Source organism: Syngnathoides biaculeatus, chromosome 12, assembly GCF_019802595.1.
Source record: "Syngnathoides biaculeatus isolate LvHL_M chromosome 12, ASM1980259v1, whole genome shotgun sequence".
In the NCBI taxonomy this organism is placed as follows: domain Eukaryota; kingdom Metazoa; phylum Chordata; class Actinopteri; order Syngnathiformes; family Syngnathidae; genus Syngnathoides; species Syngnathoides biaculeatus.
In genome coordinates this window covers 27186007-27208514 of record NC_084651.1, presented here as the reverse complement: position 1 = coordinate 27208514, position 22508 = coordinate 27186007, and the positions used below count along the sequence as shown (strand labels likewise).

The 22508-nt window shown below is 42.2% G+C and overlaps 1 protein-coding gene across 19 annotated transcripts in view; it reads right to left on the bottom strand.

Moving 5' to 3' along the window:
* col13a1 (collagen, type XIII, alpha 1) overlaps positions 1-22508 on the bottom strand; it is a 193715-nt gene that overhangs the window by 86382 nt on the left and 84825 nt on the right. For 16 of the 19 annotated variants that reach the window (XM_061838092.1, XM_061838097.1, XM_061838098.1 and 13 more), the window contains exon 3: positions 22160-22203. In XM_061838092.1, coding sequence (XP_061694076.1) covers positions 22160-22203 — 44 coding nt within the window. Of the gene's footprint in view, positions 1-17228; positions 17256-22159; positions 22204-22508 lie in introns of all 19 variants that reach the window. The other 3 variants (XM_061838091.1, XM_061838110.1, XM_061838096.1) reach the window with 2 other exon arrangements.

Here is a 22508-nt window from a genome sequence, read left to right as displayed (position 1 = left end):
GGGGCTAGGGGAACAGGTGGGCCAGCATAGGGGCACAGCTCAGTGCGGCCTTCATGGCCCCTGGTTGGGGGCCTTGCCCTTAAAGAGCCTCATATAGCGGACGCATGGTGTGGGCCGCCCGGCGGATGAACCAGTGATAAAAAAGTCACCATTCCCAGATAATCCCGGAGCCCCCAAGCCGAGCGAGCTTGGGAAAAAGCGGAGACGGCCTCCACCTTTGACGGAAGGGGGCGGCATCGTTTTTGTCGATGAGGTGCCCGAGGAACTGGATGGAGGGCACCCTGAAAACACACTTCGCCCAGTTGATGATCAGGCCATGCCGCTTGAGTCTCACAAAGAGGTCCCGGAGGTGCTTCAGATGTTCTTCCTCCGAGGAGCTGGCGAGGAGGATATCGTCCAAATAGACGAACACAAAGGGCAAGTCTCTGAGGACTGAATCTATTAACCGTTGGAAAGAGTGGCCCGCGTTTGTGAGTCCAAACGGCATCCTCAGAAACTCAAACAGGCCAAACAGTGTGACTACAGCTGTCTTGGGAATGTCTGAGGGGTGCACGGGGACCTGCTGAAAACCGCGCACCAGGTCGACCTTGGAGAACAGGATTTTGCCATGCCTTTAAGCTCCCGAAGGCTGAGACAACATGGTAATAGCGCGCGGTATCATCCGAGATCCCGTGGAGGGCGAATTGAGCCTCCGTTTGCGCGAATCACGCTGTCGCAGACTTCTCCCCAAACCCCGGCAATTTGAGGAAGGCGGTTGCCATGTTTGGTTCAGTGTAGCGCAGAAGAAAAGGAGTCGGAGGTAGAGTGTTGAACACAGGAGCAAACCTCGTTTTAATGCAGACATCAACAGAGTGAACCCATTACGGCGGGAACCCTCTACCCGCACTAACACCGGAAGTGTAACCATCAATAAAGCCCGTGCGGAACCTCGTAACCTAACTCGCAGTCCTGTAGGTGAATTATGTAAACCACCACACCATCCATTTTGTTACGCTTTATAAGCATTGTTCTAGATAAAGAAAAAATACAGGTAGTCCTCAATTAAAACAGTCTCGACCTAAAATGTTTCAACTTTACAACACCGGTCCCCCATCCGCCATTTTTTCTCGCTAATGTGCAAAGTGCTTGTCTGTGTTTGTGCTCTGGGAGTATCTTCACATTTTTTACCCTCTTCTTTTAGAAATTATGGCCCCAAAGAAGAAAGCTGTGTCTTTTAGCAATGGTTCTGCATGCAAAAGAAAATCTCCCACCATGGAAAACAAGATCAGAGAAAGATCAGAGAAATTACAGACACCGGCGAACATCGGTAAAGACCAAGGCTTCAGTTGGTCGACCGTGGTGACAATTATTAAAGACAAAGCCAGTATTTTAGCGCATGAGAAAGGGTTCCGTCCCTATGTCGGTTACTATGATCACAAAACAATGTTCTTTGATACTTGCTGTGATGGAGAGGCTATTTATGTTATGGATTCAGGACCAGGTTCATTCGTAATACCAAAGCAGAGCCTCCCCTTCTACTGCTCCATCCACCTTTCAGCAGTAATGGTAAGTGCAGCATCTTGTTTTTTTTTTTTTTTATTTCAATGTATTTGTTTTTTTTTTATGCCAAGTGTTTTGACGTAATTATGTCTTTAATGGTGAAATCCGACTTGCAGCGAAATTCGAGTTAGATTTCAGCATAGGAACGGGATGTGTTCGTAACCAGAGGACTCCCTGCGTAGTTTTTAGAAAAAAAGTAATTCCAATTTAATGATCAATCTATGAGGTTGGACACACTAGAAATTATTAATAGTGACTCAGGCATATTTTACAGTTCCTATGGGCGTGGCTTTTCTTCCTGGCGTGGTTCTCTTGTAATGTCTTTTTCCGCTGAAGCATCTTGTTGCAGGTGTGTGTTTCCAGGTGAAAAACATAGCTACGGATTGTTGTTGGCGCTCTTTTTTACTTCTGGGCCACAATATTCTTATAAATACACAAGCCACCTTCAATTATGTTTGAGAACTGAAGCTGCGATGAAATGCTGTGGCGACCGAAAGCCGTCCCTGGTACTAAGGGTGGGGGATCGGGTCGCCTTGGTAACTACAATAAGTAAATCAAAGCAACCTGTTTTGATTCAACAGTTGTACTACTTTTCAAAATTCTGCAGCCATTATCAACATGTTCAATGGCCACATCTATTACAATAGTAAGTAATGCTATTTTTGATAGAATTTATGCACACATCCATCAAATATAGTATGCTATCACATTTGTATTTGGATTGTTGGGCAAAGTGTTCCATATTTGTAAAAGGACGTGAAATGGAAAATATCGTACCGTGTTATTTTTGGTCTCAATTGAGGAAACTGTCTGGAATGATTGTGTTGAAGATGGATTTCGTCACGTTGAGCTTTTAAGACAACACGTCTTTGTTGTGACTTAATACAAATTTGATTTATCATCTTATTTCTGTGAGGAGGATGGCTGCGTTTATCAGGCTTTAATCCAAAATGTTCCCACATCATTGTGGTGGAATTGGCTTTGGAACAAATTTCATTAATATCACTCAATTTTCTGTGACTGTGCAACTGGCTCACTTAGCTTTGTGCAAAAGTGCACACTCTGGGGCGCATATAGGTACACTGATCAATCGGATAAAGGGTCCCTGCACTTCAGTATCTCTTCTTGGCTTAGAGACCATGATGGGTTTCATATGTGTTTTAATGTTGTGGAAGATTTTTTTTCCCCAATGACTAGGGGGACCCTAAGTACTGGGACCACCACCACAGCACAACCTAGGCACAATCCAGGGTATGCTGAAACACCGCGGGGGCTGCTGACTACCCATGGGTGGCGGTCTGGTACTTGGGGTGGTTGACGATGGTCTACAGTCCCTTAACCAATCAGGATGCAGCACGCAATATGGGTTTTCCCTCAGTGAATCATCATAGCGAACATACACTGTAAAAAAATAAATAAATTAAAAAGACTGCTGCACTGTAAAAACAAAAAATATATACACAAAAAAAAAAAAAAATCCATGTAATAGTGAGGCCATGGGATGTGAGCCACCTTGCAGCAAGAACACACTATATATGGTAAATTATGCAATATCTAAGGTATACATTTAGGTGTATTTAATGCAGCCCTATGGGGGCACAAACCAGTGCAATCTGTAGGCCGGTCCCAAGCCCGGATAAATGCAGAGGGTTCCGTCAGGAAGGGCATCCGGCGTAAAAACTGTGCCAAACAAATATGAGCGTTCATCTAAAGAATCCCATACCGGATCGGTCGTGGCCCGGGTTAACAATGCCCGCCCCCGGCACTGCTAACCTGCAGGGCGTCGGTGGAAATTCAGCTACTGTGGGTCGAAGACAAAGAAGAGGAGGAAACCGGATCCAGCGTCAGAAGAAAAAGAGGAATGCACAGAGCCTACAACTGAGTGTAGGGACTTTGAATGTTGGGACTATGACAGGAAAAGCACAGGAGTTGGTTGACATGATGATTAGGAGAAAGGTTGATATTCTGTGCATCCAAGAGAGCAGGTGGAAAGGTAGTAAGGCTAGAAGTTTGGGAGCAGGGTTTAAATTATTCTACCACGGAGTAGATGGGAAGAGAAATGGAGTAGGGGTTATTTTAAAGGAAGAGCTGGCTAAGAATGTCTTGGAGGTGAAAAGAGTATCAGATCGAGTGATGAGACTAAAATTTGAAATTGAGGGTGTTATGTATAATGTGGTTAGCGGCTATGCACCACAGGTAGGATGTGACCTTGAGTTGAAAGAGAAATTCTGGAAGGAACTAGATGAAGTAGTTCTGAGCATCCCAGACAGCGAGAGAGTTGTGATTGGTGCAGATTGTAATGGACATATTGGTAAAGGAAACAGGGGCGATGAAGAAGTGATGGGTAAGTACGGCATCCAGGAAAGGAACTTTGAAGGGCAGATGGTGGTGGACTTTGCAAAAAGGATGGAGATGGCTGTAGTGAACACTTATTTCCAGAAGAGGGAGGAACACATAGTGACCTACAAGAGCGGAGGTAGAACCACGCAGGTAGATTATATTTTGTGCAGACGATGTAATCTGAAGGAGGTTACTGACTGTAAAGTAGTGGTAGGGGAGAGTGTAGCTCGACAGCATAGGATGGTAGTGTGTAGGATGACTCTGGTGGTGGGTAGGAAGATTAAGAAGACAAAGGTAGAGCAGAGAACCATGTGGTGGAAGCTGAGAAAGGAAGAATGTTGTGCGGCCTTCCGGAAAGAGGTGAGACAGGCTCTCGATGGACAACCGAAGCTCCCGGAAGACTGGACGACGACAGCCAAGGTGATCAGAGAGACAGGCAGGAGAGTACTTGGTGTGTCATCTGGTAGGAAAGGGGAGAAGGAGACTTGGTGGTGGAACCCCATAATACAGGGAGTCATACAAGGAAAGAGATTAGCGAAGAAGAAGTGGGATACTGAGAGGACTGAGGAGAGGCGAAAGGAGTACATCGAGATGCGACGTAGGGCAAAGGTAGAGGTGGCAAAGGCTAAACAAGAGGCATATGAAGACATGTACACCAGGTTGGACACGAAAGAAGGAGAAAAGGATCTCTACAGGTTGGCCAGACAGAGGGATAGAGATGGGAAGGATGTGCAGCAGGTCAGGGTGATTAAGGATAGAGATGGAAATATGTTGACTGGTGCCGGTAGTGTACTAAATAGATGGAAAGAATACTTTGAGAAGTTGATGAATGAAGAAAATGAGAGAGAAGGAAGAGTTGAAGAGGCAAGAGTGAAGGACCAGGAAGTGGAAATGATTACTAAGGGGGAAGTCAGAAAGGCACTACAAAGGATGAAAACTGGAAAGGCAGTTGGTCCTGATGACATACCGGTAGAGGTATGGAAGCAATTTGGAGAGATGGCTGTGGAGTTTTTGACCAACTTATTCAACAGAATACTAGCGGGCGAAAAGATGCCTGAAGAATGGAGGAAAAGTGTTGTAGTTCCCATTTTTAAGAACAAAGGGGATGTTCAGAGCTGTGGGAACTATAGAGGAATAAAGTTGATGAGCCACACAATGAAGTTATGGGAAAGAGTAGTGGAGGCTAGACTCAGGACAGAAGTAAGTATCTGCGAGCAACAGTATGGTTTCATGCCTAGAAAGAGTACCACAGATGCATTATTTGCCTTGAGGATGCTCGTGGAAAAGTACAGAGAAGGTCAGAAGGAGCTACATTGCGTCTTTGTGGACCTAGAGAAAGCCTATGACAGAGTACCAAGAGAGGAACTGTGGTACTGCATGCGTAAGTCTGGTGTGGCAGAGAAGTATGTTAAAATAGTACAGGATATGTATGATGGCAGCAGAACAATGGTGAGGTGTGCCTTAGGTGTGAGAGAGGAATTTAAGGTGGAGGTGGGACTGCATCAGGGATCAGCTCTGAGCCCCTTCCTATTTGCAGTGGTAATGGATAGGCTGACAGATGAGGTTAGACTGGAATCCCCTTGGACCATGATGTTCGCAGATGATATTGTCATATGCAGTGAAAGCAGGGAGCATGCAGAGGAACAATTGGAAAGATGGAGACATGCACTGGAAAGGAGAGGAATGAAGATTAGCCGAAGTAAAACAGAATATATGTGCGTGAATGAGAAAAGTGGAGGAGGAAGAGTGAGGCTACAGGGAGAAGAGATAGCGAGGGTCGACGACTTCAAATACTTGGGGTCAACAATACAGAGCAATGGAGAGTGTGGTCAGAAAGTGAAGAAACGGGTCCAAGCAGGTTGGAACAGCTGGCGAAAGGTGTCTGGTGTGTTATGTGACAGAAGAGTGTCTGCTAGGATGAAGGGCAAAGTTTACAAAACAGTGGTGAGGCCGGCCATGATGTACGGATTAGAGACAGTGGCACTGAAGAAACAACAGGAAGCTGAACTGGAGGTGGCAGAAATGAAGATGTTGAGGTTCTCGCTCGGAGTGACCAGGTTGGATAGGATTAGAAATGAGCTCATTAGAGGGACAGCCAAAGCTGGATGTTTTGGAGACAAGATTCGAGAGAGCAGACTTCGATGGTTTGGACATGTTCAGAGGCGAGAGAGTGAGTATATTGGTAGAAGGATGCTGAGGATGGAGCTCCCAGGCAAAAGAGCGAGAGGAAGACCAAAGAGAAGGTTTATGGATGTGGTGAGGGAAGACATGAGGGCAGTTGGGGTTAGAGAGGAAGATGCAGGAGATAGGCTAAGATGGCAAAAGATGACACGCTGTAGCGACCCCTAACGGGACAAGCCGAAAGGAAAAGAAGAAGAAGACATTTAGGTGTATTTTGTTTTTAATATACTTTAAAATACAAGCTGTTTACTATGCAAATCTTGTCTTCAGTGTCACTCAATAATAAAATACGGCTCAAATAGCTGTCTCGTTTCATTCCAGCTTTGTCTGATAATTATAATTACCAACCTGCAAGGGAGTCAACTGTCATCTAGGAGGCAAAAACCCACAGTTATTCATGTGGAAACATTTGTGTCCAGCACTTAAAGGCAGTGGTCACAAACTGGTGGCCCATGAGCTGTTAGCAGCCCGTGAGATGATATTTTGTGGCCCTCACCTTAAAATCAAAGTTTAATGTTAGCGCGGCCCTCTGAATGGCACTTTTGGGTACTTGTGTGCTTGACAATCAGAGTGCCTTTTGCGGTGTGACATAAACAAAGCTTGATGCAAGCAGAGAAACATTTTTCAATGTTTTGCACACAACTTGTTTACGCCAGCATCCTTGTTATCCTCTTATTTTCTGTGAAAAGATAAAAAAGATATTTGAGGAGAGTGGAGGGCTTTTTTTTCCTTAATTTCCAATTAAAATTGCACGCACGTACATGTGCACTGAGGCTACTCCCATCCTCAGCCAGGCTTTGCCCCTAGTTAAACAGAGGTTGAGCCCCTGATTTATACCTTTCAAATAGTAGACAATAGTAGCAGAATTTTTATTTTTTTCCGAACATCTCAAATGCAGGAGTAGGTATATATGAGTTCACAGTTTTTAATAAATTACACAACCTGTGCTGTAAACATTGTGTTGCAGTTTACCAAGCTCTGCCGACAGTATTTTAATTATTAAGCACAACAGTCTTGACACTCAACCGCAACTACAGTGAAGAAAATAAGTATTTGAACACCATGCTATTTTGCATTTTCTCCCACCTAGAGAACTTGCAATATAGCAGTGTGTTCAAATACTTATTTTCTTGAACACTGATGTAAAATAATCGTACCTTGTTCTGTAATCCTCAAGTAAAAATTTATTATTTAGTCTCAATTCTTATATCCATTTTGGCCGCACAGTGACACTGCTGTAGAGTGTTGGCCTCACAGTTCTGAGGACCGTGGATCAAATCTCAGCCTCCCTCTTGGCTTTGCATGTTCTCCCCATAGCTTTGTGGGTTTTCTCCAGGCTCTCAGGTTTCCTCCCACATCCCAAAAACATGCATTAATTGGAGACTTTAAATTACCCCTAGGTGTGATTGCGAGTGCTTATGGTTGTTTGTTTTTATGTGCCCTGCGATTGGCTGGTGACCAGTTAAGGGTGTACCCCACCTCCTGCCCGATGACAGCTGGGATAGGCTTCAGCACTCCCACAACCCTCGTGAGGATAAGCGGCTCAGAAGATGGATGGATGAGTGTATTTATTTTACAATATTAAACTGAAAGTATCTAGTCTTTACATGCAGCACGCGGATGTTTAAATAAAAACTCCGAGACCCTTTCGTGGCTAGTTACTATAGTATTTCATGCTGTAAATAGTTGAGATTATTCTACCAGGGGAGGAAAACTATTTACTGAATATCTACTCCATGATTTATTTGTTCGCCTTTTATCTTCAGACATCAGTCTCGAGTACAAATCAGGTGCTAGCTCTTCACAGAATTCACCTACACACTTCTCACCAGCATCACCAACAATAAGGCCGCCATAGCCCATTTGCTCATTCATTATTTTAACTATTTAAGTTTTTGTGAACTAAAGACAGGAGGAAAGCTAGCAAATGACATTAAAATCTGACAGCCACAAAAAAATCTAGTGCCCGAAGCATACTATCTCCCCTGCTTCTCCTTTAAAGCTCTGGGATCAAACACAGCAATCACATGCAAAATGTTGTGAAGAGAGACACAGAAGACAGAGGAGCTAGTGTTAGAGACATGGACATGGTTTCGGGTATGCAAAAAAAAAAAAAGAAAATAGAATGAATGAATAAAAATAGGACTAGTAATGGAAGACAAAGCCATTGGGGGGTTAGGGTTTTATTAGCTGCTTATCCTCACAAGGGTTACATGAGTCCTGGAGCTTATCCCAGCTATCTAAATTTGGGCAGGAGGTAAGATACAAACTAAACTGGTTGCCGGCAATCACATATATAAACAAACAACCATTTGCACTCACAATCACAACCAAGGGCAATATAGAGTCTCCAATTAGTGCTTGATTTTGGCATGTGTGAGGAAACCGGAGTGCCTGGAGAAAACCCACACAGGCAGGGGGGGAACATGCAAACTCCACACGTGAGGATGGGGATTTGAACAGCGGTCCTCAAAACTGTGAGGCCAACGCTCTACAGTGGCACCACCGGTCCGCCGAGTGTATAAACCCGAAAAAAAATGTAATAGCATCCATACATTTTCTGAGCCAGTTATTCTCATGAGGGTTGCTGGAGTGCCGTAGCCTATCCCAGGCATCATCGAGCAGGAGGTGGGGTACACACTGAACTTGTTGCCAGCCAATCGCAGGGCACATAGAGACAGACAACGGTCGCAAGTTGTTTAAAGTTTTTTTTTTTTTTTTTTATAATGTTCCAAAAACGTCAACATGAACTGATTTCAGGCCTCACGGTTCTACATGTTGTTTTTTTTTAATCAAAGACAATATGTCTCAGATTAAAAAAAGTTGTATATTAATAGACGATAGGGCTTTACATGAGCCACGAAAGGCAGAGCCACAAGCCATTTAGTTAACTGAGAGAGCTGTCACGATAGATCTTTCTGCTACTGTAAACTTCATACAAAGAAATCCAAGGAACTTTGAATTAGCAGTGAATTAATTTTACTGACGGGCACGGTTGCCGACAGATTTGAGGAGAAACATGCATCAATTGGAGACTCTGACTTGCCCCAATATTGTGAGTGTGACAAGTTGTTTGTCTCTATGTGCCCTGCAATTTGGCTGACAACCAGTTCAGGGTGTACCCTGCTTCCTGCACGAAGATAGCTGGGTTAGGCTCCAGGACTGGCGTGTTCCTTGTGAGAATGAGCAGCTCAGATAAGGGATGGATGGATGAATTTTACTGTAATGTTTCACATAGTGTTTCTCCATCTGTACATTTTCTACACTGCTTGTCCTCCCTTGGGTCACGGGTATGCCGGAACCTATCCCAGCTAACTGTAGGCAGTAGGTGTGGTACCCCCTGAACTGGTTGTCAGCCAATCATTGAGCACGTAGAAATAACAATTTGCACTCACATTCTCTCTCTCTCTCTCTCTCTCTCTCAGAATGGCAAACACTGTGAACCTTATCTTAACGATTATTTATGCTTACTCTGGGGGCCAATCTGATTGAAATTAATCAAATGTTTCTGCACATCAAATGTAGGCTATTTGAATGCTATCCCAGATGTAGCTTGTGGGTTGCGAGCTAGACAAATGTTTATAGAACAAAAATATTTACAAAGAATCTTACATTAATTTAGTCAACTAACTTGAGAATGAGAAGGTAAACATCCAAAGCACTGTTAAATCAAAGCTGAGTCTTATTTTGAATATCAATCAAATGAAAAATAAAGCAATCCATTCAAAAGGTGAAAATTTAATCCATAACATTGGGTAAAACGTGCATCACTGTACAAATTGTTTATCATGGCTTTGTGATACAAGTTATCTAAGTAATTTTTCAAGAAATAGTCTCAGAAAAAAGGTATTGTCACCAGACCACACTAAAATGCAGGGAAATATAAATTATCAAATATTCTTAATGACTAGCATTTTATTTATAATTACAATTAGCATTTTAACTTACACTTCCAAATATTATCCAAGTCAGTAAGCAATATTACAGATATTGGGTCTATAAAAACAGTGCCAATGCGATAAGAAAAATATATAGAGAGGGCTCCGTTATGATTTATTCCTCTATAAATAAACTTGGATTGTGACATACGCACATGGCAGCTGATTGTGCTCAGACTTTTTGGAGTCGTGGAATTCATGACCATTGGGCCACACATATGCGTGTCTATGAGTGTGTCTGTGTGCGTCCATCCATTCATCCATTTTCCATACCTCTTATTGCTCACTCGGGTCTCTATGCCATACAGTGGTTGCCAGCCAATCAGAGGGCACATATACATAATCAATTATTCACACTCACATGTACACCTATGGGGAATTTAAGGATAACATTCACCCTAAATGCATGTTTTGGGGATGTGGGAGGAAACTGGAATGCCTGGAGAATACCCACGTAGGCACGGAGAGAACATGCAAAATCCACACAGATGGGTCCAGGATTGAAAACCCCGGTCCTCAGAACTATGAGTAAAAAGTAACTTTCTTTCAGCGTGTCATCTCAGATGAACGCACACACGTTTGACACAATTTTTATGCCAAATGCCCTTCCTGAAGGCAAGCCTTCTGAGGGAGTGGAGGCCCCAGTGGGATACGAACCCACAACTGCTGGTTTATCAAACCAGTGCTCTAACCATTGAGCTCCAGGGCCTTCAGTGGGACCCACTATGCCACTACTTGTTAAGTCATTATTAATAATTATTGTGAGAAATTGTTAATTGGATCCGTTTCTTTTCTTTTTGGATTTGTCTGTGTTTCTGAATGTGAAAATGTATGTGGAACATTTTCATATGAGCAGGCAGCACGTTTTGTGAGTAAAAAAAAAAAAAAAAGTAGCATTCCAAAATAACAAAAAAGTTCTGGGTTTCTGTTTTTAAAATTCCCCAAAAAACTGATTTAATGTCTTTCCAAGTAACGTGTAACCAATCATTTTTCCTTGAAGAAATCTCATCCTCACTGAAATACATAGTCACTGGAACTAGTCACTTAAAAAAAAAACAATAAAGTACAGTAAGCACACATTTCTCATTTCCTCTCTTATTGTTTCTACAGTTCATCATGTGCCTAATTGAAAAAAAGTCAAAAGTGTGCTCAGTAAAGCACAGAGGTGTCGTTTGTGTGAAATCTGCCCACATATGTATTATTTAATGCCTAGTACTGTGTAGTATATCCTTCGGCATATGATATTTAGTATTTGAATTTGTGTCAGAAATTAATTACTTTGCTGAAACAAGTTTATTTGTCACAAAATAATTCACACTCATTTGACGTATACAGTATTTGAAGGCTAGTTGTTTAAATATGTCTCATTTATCACTCCTCAAGGATGAATTATTTTATAGCAAGCTTCAGACACAGGTTTAAACCTCTCTTTCGGCTCTGTTAACACAAATGCTTGTAGATTTAATTCCATGCCTCATCTTTTGTTCCCATTTCGTTTTTTTTTTTTGGTCTTTCTCTACATGTCACACACTGGATCAAAAGGCACCGAGTGTTGTACAGGCTAATAGACTGATGCCGGCACTACGCTTTGTCTGTCTCACTCTTTAAGTACACGATCTGAAAACATCTGACATTGTGTTATTTTTGACATTGAGGTATCGTAGTACTTTTCAATGACCGGTACACAGTGAAACACTATAAAAGTATCGGTATGGCTATAACTACCAAGCCCTTCAGCTGAAGTTAAGTTTAATCATATAAAATGTTTTTGTTATTTTTAGAAAAGCCTTTGGTGGACTAGACTTTGTCAAAACAGGTTTCCTTCAGAAATGTGACTCTCGCTCAAAAGGGTGTTTGTGCTGTTTGTGAGCTCCTTAATGTTTGTGAAGCTGGACTTGTAAGCCTTCATGTGTGTGATCTGGTTCTCATGTGGTATGAGTAATATGCAGCAGAGTGTAAATTCAATTTCCCCTTGAGACATTATATAATGTAATAAAGTTTAATTGTTCATCCATTATTCTTATGGATGGGCGATCGGTCTAGCCAGTCCAGGGAATAACCCCAATTTTTTGGCCAAAATGACAGTTGGATAAGGCAGGATTGACAGTAGAAAATGGATGGTTGGATGCAACTTCAAGCATCCAGAAAATGAGGAAGTTGACCAACATCTTGGAATAGATTTTGATGATCATTAATTGTTCCACTGAAAACTGAAACATAATAGTAATATAACTCTACAATTCTTCAATGACACTTTAAAAACATCTGTATTGATTGCTGTACCAGTTTCTTTTTGACACACAAACAACAAATAACATATATTAAACTACAGGCAAACTTAGATTATTATATTTTATTCTCAACCAGTAAATCTTCAATGGATTAGATATTAAGTAAGTTCTATTCAGATTGAAGCTGGGTGATAATGTCCCAAAAATGTTTTCATATTACAGTATTATTATAGAATCTGGACCGAATGTTGTGAAAACTCGACGTAGGACGCTCCTGGCGACGATTTCAGTGGACTAAAATCTTAGTATCCAAATCGGAGCCGTATCATTCGTGTCAAAGCTGCTCGGCCTAAATTACCCTTGCTTTGACCGCTAACAACAAAACACGTTTATTTTCTAATATTTACTGAGGATGAAAACATCAAACGCTAGTATGTACACGTCCTGCAAAACCTATATATCGTATACAACGAGGATAGTGAGTACTCTTAAGAAGTTGGGCGAGTTGAAACGTCAACTTAAACTTGCTTATCGGCCTAGTATTCCTGAGCTTAGCTTGCTAACAACGAAACGCATTTGTGATCAATTCGTGGATGTTGAAGAAACATTGAACGTGAGTAATTTCAGAACTTGTATGATGAGAGCTGTGAGGACTTATAGGAAATTTAACAAGTCTTAGTACATCTTAGAACCCATATTGGTGCTGTATTGTTCATGTTGAAGCTGTTCGGCCCAAGTTTGCCTAGCGCGCTAACAACATTACCTTTGTAGAGTATACAACAAGGACCAAACATTGAACATTGACTAAACCTTCAACAACTAGAGTGATGGGCATCGTGGTTTGAATCCCTTCCATCCACATATCCTTTAAATCGCCATATTCTTTATATTTTCACACAGATAGTATGTGATTTGTGTACATTATGTGCTGACAGTTTTTATGGGATAACTTTCATTTGACCTTAACATTAACATAGATTAGGGAGTGTGTGACTTTGTGTATCTTGTTTGCTGACTTTGTTTATTTGATTGCTTATTCTTTTTGACTATCTACAGCCCTTTGGGTAGCACAATATTTTGCTACCTGTCGGCTGGTCCCAAGCCCAAATAAATGCAGAGTGTTGCGTCAGGAAGGGCATCCGGCATAAAACTGTGCCAAACATATATGAACATTTATCATACAAATTCCATAATGGTTAGGTCGTGGCCCAGGCTACCTACACCTGCACCTGGAAATGTTAATCTGCAAGGCGTAGGGAGAAATTCAGATTATGTAGGTTGAAGACAAAAAAGAGGAGGAAAGCAGCTTAGTTGGGAGAAGAAAAAGAGAAATGCACAGACCATACACCTGTGTGTAGGGACTTTGAATGTTGGGACTATGACAGGAAAAGCTCAGGAGTTAGTTGACATGATGATTAGGAGAAAGGTTGATATATTGTGCATCCAAGAGAGCAACTGGAACGGGAGTAAGGCTAAAAGTTTAGGTCCAGTGTTTAAATTATTTTATATTGGACTAGATGGGAAGCAAAATGGAGTAGGGGTTATTTTAAAGGAAGAGCTGGCTAAGAATGTCTAGGAGGTGAAAAGAGTATCAGATCGAGTGATAAAACTTGAAATTGAGGGTATTGTGTATAATTTGATTCGCGGCTATGCCCCACAGGTAGGATGTGACCTCGAGTTGAATGAGAAATTTTGGAAGGAACTAGACGAAGTAGTCCTGAGCGTCCCAGACAGAGAGAGAGATGTGATTGGTGCAGATTTCAATGGACATGTTGGCGAAGGAAAAAGGGGTGATGAAGAAGTGATGGGTAAGTATGGCATTCAGCAAAAGAAATTTGAGGGACAGATGGTTGTGGACTTCGCAAAAAGGATGGAATTGGCAGTGGTGAACACTTATTTCCAGAAGAGACAGGAACATATAGTGATCTACAAGGGCAGAGGTAGAAGCATGCAGGTGGATTATATTTCAGACAATGTAATCTGAAGGAGGATACTGACTGTAAAGTAGTGGTGGGGGAGTGTGTGGCTTGACAGCATTGGATGGTTGTGTGTAGGATGACTCTGGTAGTGTGTAGGAAGATTAATAAGACTAAGGTAGAGCAGAGAATCAGGTGGTGGAAGTTGAGAAAGGAACAATGTTGTTTGGCCTTTCGGAAAGAGGTGAGACAGGCTCTAGATTGTCAAAAAGAGCTCCCAGAAGACTGGAATACTACTACCAAGGTATTCAGAGAGGTAGGCAAGAGAGTACTTGGGTTGTCTTCTGGTAGGAAAAGGGAGAAGGAGACTTGGTGGTGGAACCCCAAATTACAGGAAGTCATCCAATGACAGAGATTAGCGAAGAAGAACTGGGACACAGAGAGGACTGAGGAGAGGTGTATGGATTACATTGACGTGTCGTAGGGCAAAGGTAGAGGTGGCAAAGGGTAAACAAGTGGCATATCACAACATGTACTCAGGTTGGATACGAAAGAAGGAGAAAAGGATATCGACAGGTTGGCCAGACAGAGGGATAGAGATGGGAAGGATATGCAGCAAGTGAAGGTGATTAAGGATAGTGATGGAAATATGTTGACTAGTGTAGTAGTAGTGTGCTAAGTAGATGGAAATAGTACTTTGAGAAGTTAATGAATGAAGAAAATGGGAGGGAAGGTAGAGTAGAAGAGGTAAGCATGAGAGGAAGACTAAAGAAAAGGTCGATTGATGATGATTGATGATCATGAGGTGTTAGAGAGGAGGATGCACGAGGCAGGCTTTGATGGAAAAAGATGACACGCTGCGGCAACCCCTAAAGGGACAAACTGAAAAAAAAAGAAGAAGTATACGTGTGCTCAAATCAGCAACTGCTCCGATTCATCTTTTTTTGACTGTCAAAAATTTCCATCTGAATTTTACGACAAATAGCTCATATTTACTTTATCACTGCGGGATAAAATAACAAAACCTATGCGCCTGCAACAGTGTAACATTTTCCATGTGTTTGTAATTACGTCAACTGCACCAGTCAAAACAGTCAGGGTTCAAATCCCGGCCTTGACCATGTGGAGTTTGCATGTTCTCCCCGTGCCTGCGTAGATTTTCTTCAGGTGCTCTGGTTTCCTCCCAAATCCCCAAAACATGCGTGGTAGGTTGACTGAAGACACTAAATTGCTTGTAAGTGTGAATGTGTGTGACTGCTTGTTTGTTTGTATGTGCGTTGTGATTGACCGGAAACCAGTTCAAGGATTACCCCAGCTGTGGCCTGATGATAGCTGGGATAGGGTTCAGCACTCTCGTGACCCTTGTGAGCATAATTGGCTCTGAAAATGGATGGGTGGATTTATTGTTTTTTTTTAATTTCAGAGCAAATTGGATTCATCACATATCAACACACCCAATGACTGCTGCTGTATGGATGCCAAATTTTATTTATTTTCTCACATTTCTAGGTCTCTTCATTCCACCTCTGTTGCTGAATATATTGGCAAGTACCTCAACAGTGCCAAACGTACTGATCATTTGAAATTATATATTTTTTTAGAAGGTTAATGAAACAATACTTGGTGACTCAGAGCGCCATCATCTTCTTTTTATTAAGAAGGGTGCATGAAAAAACGGCACTGCACTCAGAGGTAGAGGCGGAATTTGATGCACATCTTTTTAAAAGAAATACTATAAATTGCTCCTCAACACATAACATTAATCTGACAGATGCAGTTTTTACACTATAGAATGGCATGACAAAAAATTATTTTAATGTAGTGTTTGTCATGTTTAAAAAAGAAAAGAGCCTTTTATATTAATGCTGCATGATATTTGTGCACATTATTCATAAACCTCCAGTCTTATTAGCACAAGTACGGTTGCAACAACGTGTGCTTTGGACTCTATTTTCAAGACTGCAAATGTGTGGAAAAAAGATGTATCTGGATTTTCGAGCAAGTGCAAGGTTCGCTACACGTGTTTGTAAATTTGGCAGACCGATCTGCACCAAACTTGGCATTTCAATGTAGCGAGGGTGTGTCCTTGACATGCTGTGTAACATTTTGGTGGCAGAAAGTCAAACCTAGGCCTGCTTGGACCACATCTCCTGTAAGCCCAGTACAGAAATTAGACTGCTGGTCTATTGTTATTTGGGTGAATTTGATGGTGTCAAGTGTGTTATAATTAATTCATAAATATGTGAACAGTGGGCAGCAGATACTCTTAAACATCCATTCATCCATTTTCTTCTGCGCTTATCCTCACAAGGGTCATGGGGAGTGCTGAAGCCTATCCCAACTGTCAATGGGCAGCAGGACCCTGAACTGGTTGCCAGGCAATTGCAGGGCACATTGAGTCAAACAGCACTCACAATCACAACTAGGTGCAATTTAGAGTCCAGAGAAAACCCATGCAGGCCTGCGGAGAATATCTTAACTCCACACAGGTGGGGCCAGGAATTGAACCCTGGTGCCCAGAACTATGAGGCCAATGCTCTAAAGCCCCTCATCATTATTTGTTTTCATTTATTAATTTATTTTTTAAACCAGCCCCCTGGCTTGCACAGAGATGGAGGATAGTGTACAGGAGCATAACTCAGAGTCCCGATATTTGTGATCTCCTTCCACCCTCCATCTGCAGAAGTCTGCTTGCAATTTTGAATAAATGCACTCTGTGTGTTTCAACCTCCCAGGCTCAAGCAACTCAGTTTCTTCTTCTGCTATGTCAAAGACCACGAATGTACTATTTCTAGGGTGCTACATTTAAAGGGGATGAGAGGAAGCACTTTGATTGGACCTGGCTGTGATCATGCCCCCAACAGACCAAGCGGCCCTCTTTTAGATTGACTGGGTGTGTTGGTCCACCAAAACACCAACACCAGGTCTAACCAGCATTCGCTATGTGTTACGCCAAGAAAATATATTTTTAAAATAGAATCTATGCTACTAAGCAGAGAGTGACTGGAGGGATCAGAAGTGATTGCTACCCAGTCATGCAAAGGTAAAGACACACAAAGAAATGTTAAAAAAAGATAAGTTACCGGAAAGCCTGCTCTTCCAGGAGGACCCTGAGAAGGGAGTGAAAGAAATAATGGTACAAAAAAAGGAGTGAATCAAACAAATGAAGTAAACATTCTGAGCTAGATCAAATTAACTAATGTAAAGAAGTGCATAATGTTAAAATCACAATAAAACATATTCTGGCTCAGAGTTACTTGCAGTCCACTACTTTGTTCATCAAAAATTTGTTTCAAGAACAATTATTATGCATCCAGAGATTGTTTTTTTTGTGTGTGTGTTTTTTCTATTTTTCTAAATGCCCAAATGTTCCCGCACAATGAGCCCTTAACTCATTTAAACTAACAGACGCCAGCTCACTTGAATATATTCCTACTGTGGATACATCCCAAGTGAGCAAAGGAGCTTCCATTTAAAACAACAAAAGGAGCTGGAATACAATTGCTTTCAACGGTTTCCACATTGTGAACAGAAAAGTGGCTATTCTTTGCCAGTGGAACACAAATCAATGCTGTCTTTACAAAGAGGTCGAGGGGAGGATTTAATACTAATTGGAGGGAATTCAAAACAGGATCTCTTGAAAATTACCAACAAGCAACTAAAGCAGGGGTGCCCAGACTTTTTTACCCCATGATCTACATTTCATGCAGACAGCCTTTCGCGAGCTACTGATGGGGGGAGATGCTGTTCCCAAACCGTTTTAAGCTTAATGTTATGTTGCCTCCTATATTTAAAATACAGAATTGGCTTTTTTTGCACTGTATTGTCTGTGCTTTCATCCTGGATCAGGCTGTGCCAAGGTGGAATTTTAAAATTACACACCATATCATCCTGCACTTTCTATTTTGGCTTCAGCCCAGACCTTTCCCACTCGGAAAAGAGAAAATCCCGTCCAGTTTAACCATTTTTTCCCTGATTATTGACATTCTCCGACATTCATGGCATCTTATAGTTATAGTATTTATTTTTTAACTTTCTCCATTCACATCGAAAGTAAACATAAGCAGTACGTCTACCTCGTCTTTTGCTGTACGTTGCCCAGGCTGTGGCTGCTGTCATTACAAAACACATTGATGGGCTGCGTAAGTACTGTAACATTTGCAATTATGAGTGTACGTCTTTAAGAGCGCGGAGGAGTGTGGGGTCGGGTGTACGGTAAACAAGGAAAATAGAGTGTAGCGGAGCACCGGTAGTTGTTAGAGAAAGTTCCGTCTGCTGCCTAAAAGAAACCAGTTGCTTCTTCTTTTCATTTATTACAATACTTACGTGAATTGTGCCATTGGATGTAACAACCAGTCATCTCTCACTCATTGCAAAATGCCACAAACTGAATAGGTGTATGTTATAATCTCAATTGTATTGTATTGTATTGTATTGTAATGCATTGGATTTGTGAAGGCACGCAATTTAAAGGGAACATTGGCTGATGTTTTTTTTTTTTTTTTTTTTTTGGCACACGGTCCCGTGATCGACCAAGACTGCCTCGCAATCGTCCGGTAAATCGCGATCGACGCATTAAGCATCCCTGGATTAAAGCAATGCTGGTTCACGAAGGAAAGTGATACACACCTGTGAACTCTCAACATGTTCCATCAAACATGTCTTTATAGGGAAATTCTGGTGGTCTGAATCCACAATGTTTCCAATAGGTCATGTAACATGTACTGTATCTTGACAATGTAATATCAATTCTCTCTAATTTAATGCTGTTTGATAAGATTTTTTATCAACAATTACGAATTTTCAGGGGCGTTGGCATTTTGGCGAGCCACATGATGATGACGTGATATGAGGTTTTGCACCAAAGGCTCGATTACGTGGGACACCATTATGGCCAGCGCTGATTTCTGAGATTTATCCTCATCTGATGAAGAAATAGCAGTGTTGGTTGATCAGGAAGACGGAGGAATACGTCCATACAGATTTCAACCTGTGTCGCCGGGGCTCAGGGAGCTCGGTCACAGCCCAGCCACTCACCGGAGGTCGCTCGCCGGAATACCTCCATACAGATTAGGACCTGTGGCTGTAAATAATGTTGAATATTTGGATGGTTCTTCGGACGGGAATGAAGAGTCTGACGAGCCAGCTTCGCCGAGCAGCGGGGCTGCGAGTGAGCTCCGGTGAGTGGGGGGGCCGTGAGCAAGTTCCTGCTGTAAATAATATTGACTATTCGGATGGTTCTTCGGGCAGAATGACGTGGAATCTGACAAGCGAGCTCCGGCGCCAGGGCTCGGGGAGCTCGCTCACCGCCCCACCACTCCCCGGAGCGTGCTCGCCAGAGCTCGGCCAGAGTTTGCTTGTGGACCCGTCGCTCACTGGTGCTCGCCCGGTGGAGCTTGCTTTACCCATACTGTGTCTCAAAATAAAGGTCTGCGACAACATTTACTGTTTACAGTTGCGTAAACAGATATATCATCGATGTCTATTGAAATTTCAGAAGGTCATATAAGAAGTATATATATCCATGAATCCATTTTCTGCATTGCTTATCCTCACGAGGGTCGCGGAAGTGCTGGAGCCAATCCCAGCTGTCATCGGGCAGGAGGCAGGGTACACCCTGAACTGGTTGCCAGCCAGTTGGAGGGGACATGGAGACAGACAACAGTCACACTCACCATCACACCTGGGGCAATTTAGAGTCTCCAACTAATGCATGTTTTGGGGAAGTAGGAGGAAACCCGAGTTCCAGGAAAAAAAAACCCACACGGGCACAGGGAGAACATGCAAACTCCGCACAGGCGGTGGTCTTGATTCGAATCTCCGGACCTCAGAACTTTGAGGCCAACCCCCTACAACTTCGCCGGAGCCTATCCCAGTTGTGAAGTGTAGGAGGCAGGGTACACCCTGAACTGGTTGCCAGCCAATCGCAGGGCACATAGAGACAAACAGCCGCGCTCAGCAGTATCCTCTCCCCTCTGCTTTTCACGCGCTACACGAACGACTGCACCTCGTGCCAACCGACGGTCAAACTCCTGAAGTTCACAGATGACACAGATGTCATCAGCCTCATCAAAGACGGCAACGAGTCTGCGTATCAACAGGAAGTGGTGAGCCTGGATCTTTTGGCGTTGAACACTCTAAAGATTGTGGACATCATTGTGGACTTCAGGAGGCATCCTTCACTGCAGCTGCTCCTAACACTGTCTAACTGTCTTGTGTCAACCGTCGAGACCTTGAAGTTCTTGGGAATTACAGTCTCAGAGGACGTGAAGTGGGGGACAAATACCAACTCCATCCTCAAAAAAGCCCAGCAAAAGATGTACTTCTTGCAGCTTCTGAGGAAGCACAGCCTGTCATAAGAATTGCTGATATAGTTCTACACATTGGTCATCCAGTCAGTACTGTGTACCTCCATCACACTCTGGTTTGGCGCCGCCACAAAAAAGAACAAACCCAGATGGTACCGGACAATCAAAACCGCTGAACGGATTGTCGGCACCACGCTACACACTATTGAGGACTTGCACGCAACGCGAACTAGGTCCAGAGCAGGTAGAATCCTTTCGGATCCTCCACATCTTGGCCACCAGTTCTTCCAGCGCTTTCCATTGGGAAAGCGCTTACAGATCAATGCAAGTCAAAAGTAGCAAGCATTCGAACAGTTTTTTTCTCCCTCTGGCAATTAAGTCATTAAATTCTTGATCAGCGAACCTTCTATTTTTCTGCCATGTCCCATGTTAGGACACTCACTCACGTCCTGCTGATCCAATCAATAGTATTATTAGTAATATATTTTTTTCACATGTATTTTTTTATGTTTTATAGACTGCACGATTCATCACTTTAAACAGCTCCCTTTGCACATTGACATTGACATTGCACTGGTCTATAACCGGAACCGCGAGCGGGTAGAGGCACTCTGTACAAACTTTACACAATGTGGGATGTTAACACACTTACAGTAAACAACATAAGTATTTGAACACCCTGCTATATTGCAAGTTCTCTCACTTAGAAATCATGTAGGGGTCTGAAATTTTCATCGTAGGTGCATGTCCACGGTGAGAGAGATAATCTAAAAAGAGAAATCCAGAAATCACAATGTATGATTTTTTTAACAATTTATTTGTATGATACAACTGCAAATGAGTATTTGAATACTTGTCTATCAGCTAGAATTCAGACCCTCAAAGACCTGATAGTCTGCCTTTAAAAGTCCACCTACACTCCATGTATTATCCTGAATCAGATGCACCTGTGTGAGGTCGTTAGCTGCATAAAGACAACTGTCCGCCCCATACAGTAAGACTCAAACTTGTAACATGGCCGAGACCAAAGAGCTGTCCAAAGACACCAGAGACAAAATTGTACAACTCCACATGGCTCAAAGGGCTCTCGAAAAATTGCCAAGCAGCTTGGTGAAAAAACGTCGACTGTTGGCGCAATAATTAGAAAATGGAAGAAGCTAAACATGATGGTCAATCACGATCAGAGTGGAGCCCCATGCATTATCACCATTTCACTCTTTCCACTATTTTCACACTATTACTACTACAATAATACTAATGTAGTAGTAATGTGTAATAATACTACACTATTTTCACTATTACAATCACTATTTGTAATAGTGATTGTGTTATGTGAAAGAAGTCATGGAACAAATTAAACTCATAAGTTACTGCATTACTGTATAGTTTTATAATTTTACTCTTGATCTGTGTAAACACAATCACTGACTCTGCTGGAAAACATTTTTCTGCTCACTCATACAAGATTGTTGATCTTCCTCAATGGGCATAAGCAACAGCTATCTCCGTAAGCGAGAAGGTAGAAGATGGGAGATAAACAATTACATAAATTTTCACATTAGCAATGAAATCTCATAAAAGGGTCAACGGCAATGAGACAGTATATATATGTATGATAGATATTTATTACAGGCTTATTATGAGATTGAGTAGTAAGTTCACCCATTTCGCACCCAACCACACAGACAGATATTCAGTTACTTTACCCCACATGGATCACACAAGGTGTCTTGTCTACTTACTGGAGGTCCTGTAAAGAAGAGAGAGAGGGGAAGCAGCATTTAGAATTTTGGTGATCTCATCATAAACTGAGTCAGAGGGAAAAAAAAATATTCTTCGAAGTACTGAAGATTTTGGGTTTCAATCATTGAAGCATGAATCAAAAAACCTTTGACATTGTGAGTATGGAATGAATGCAGAAAATCTATAGTCTATACGGTACGGTCGTGAACATGTTGGTGAAGGAAACGGGGTAATGAAGACGTGATGGGTATGTTTGGTTTCAAAGAAACGAACTTGGAGGGAGAAATGGTCGTAGACTTTGCAATAAGTCTA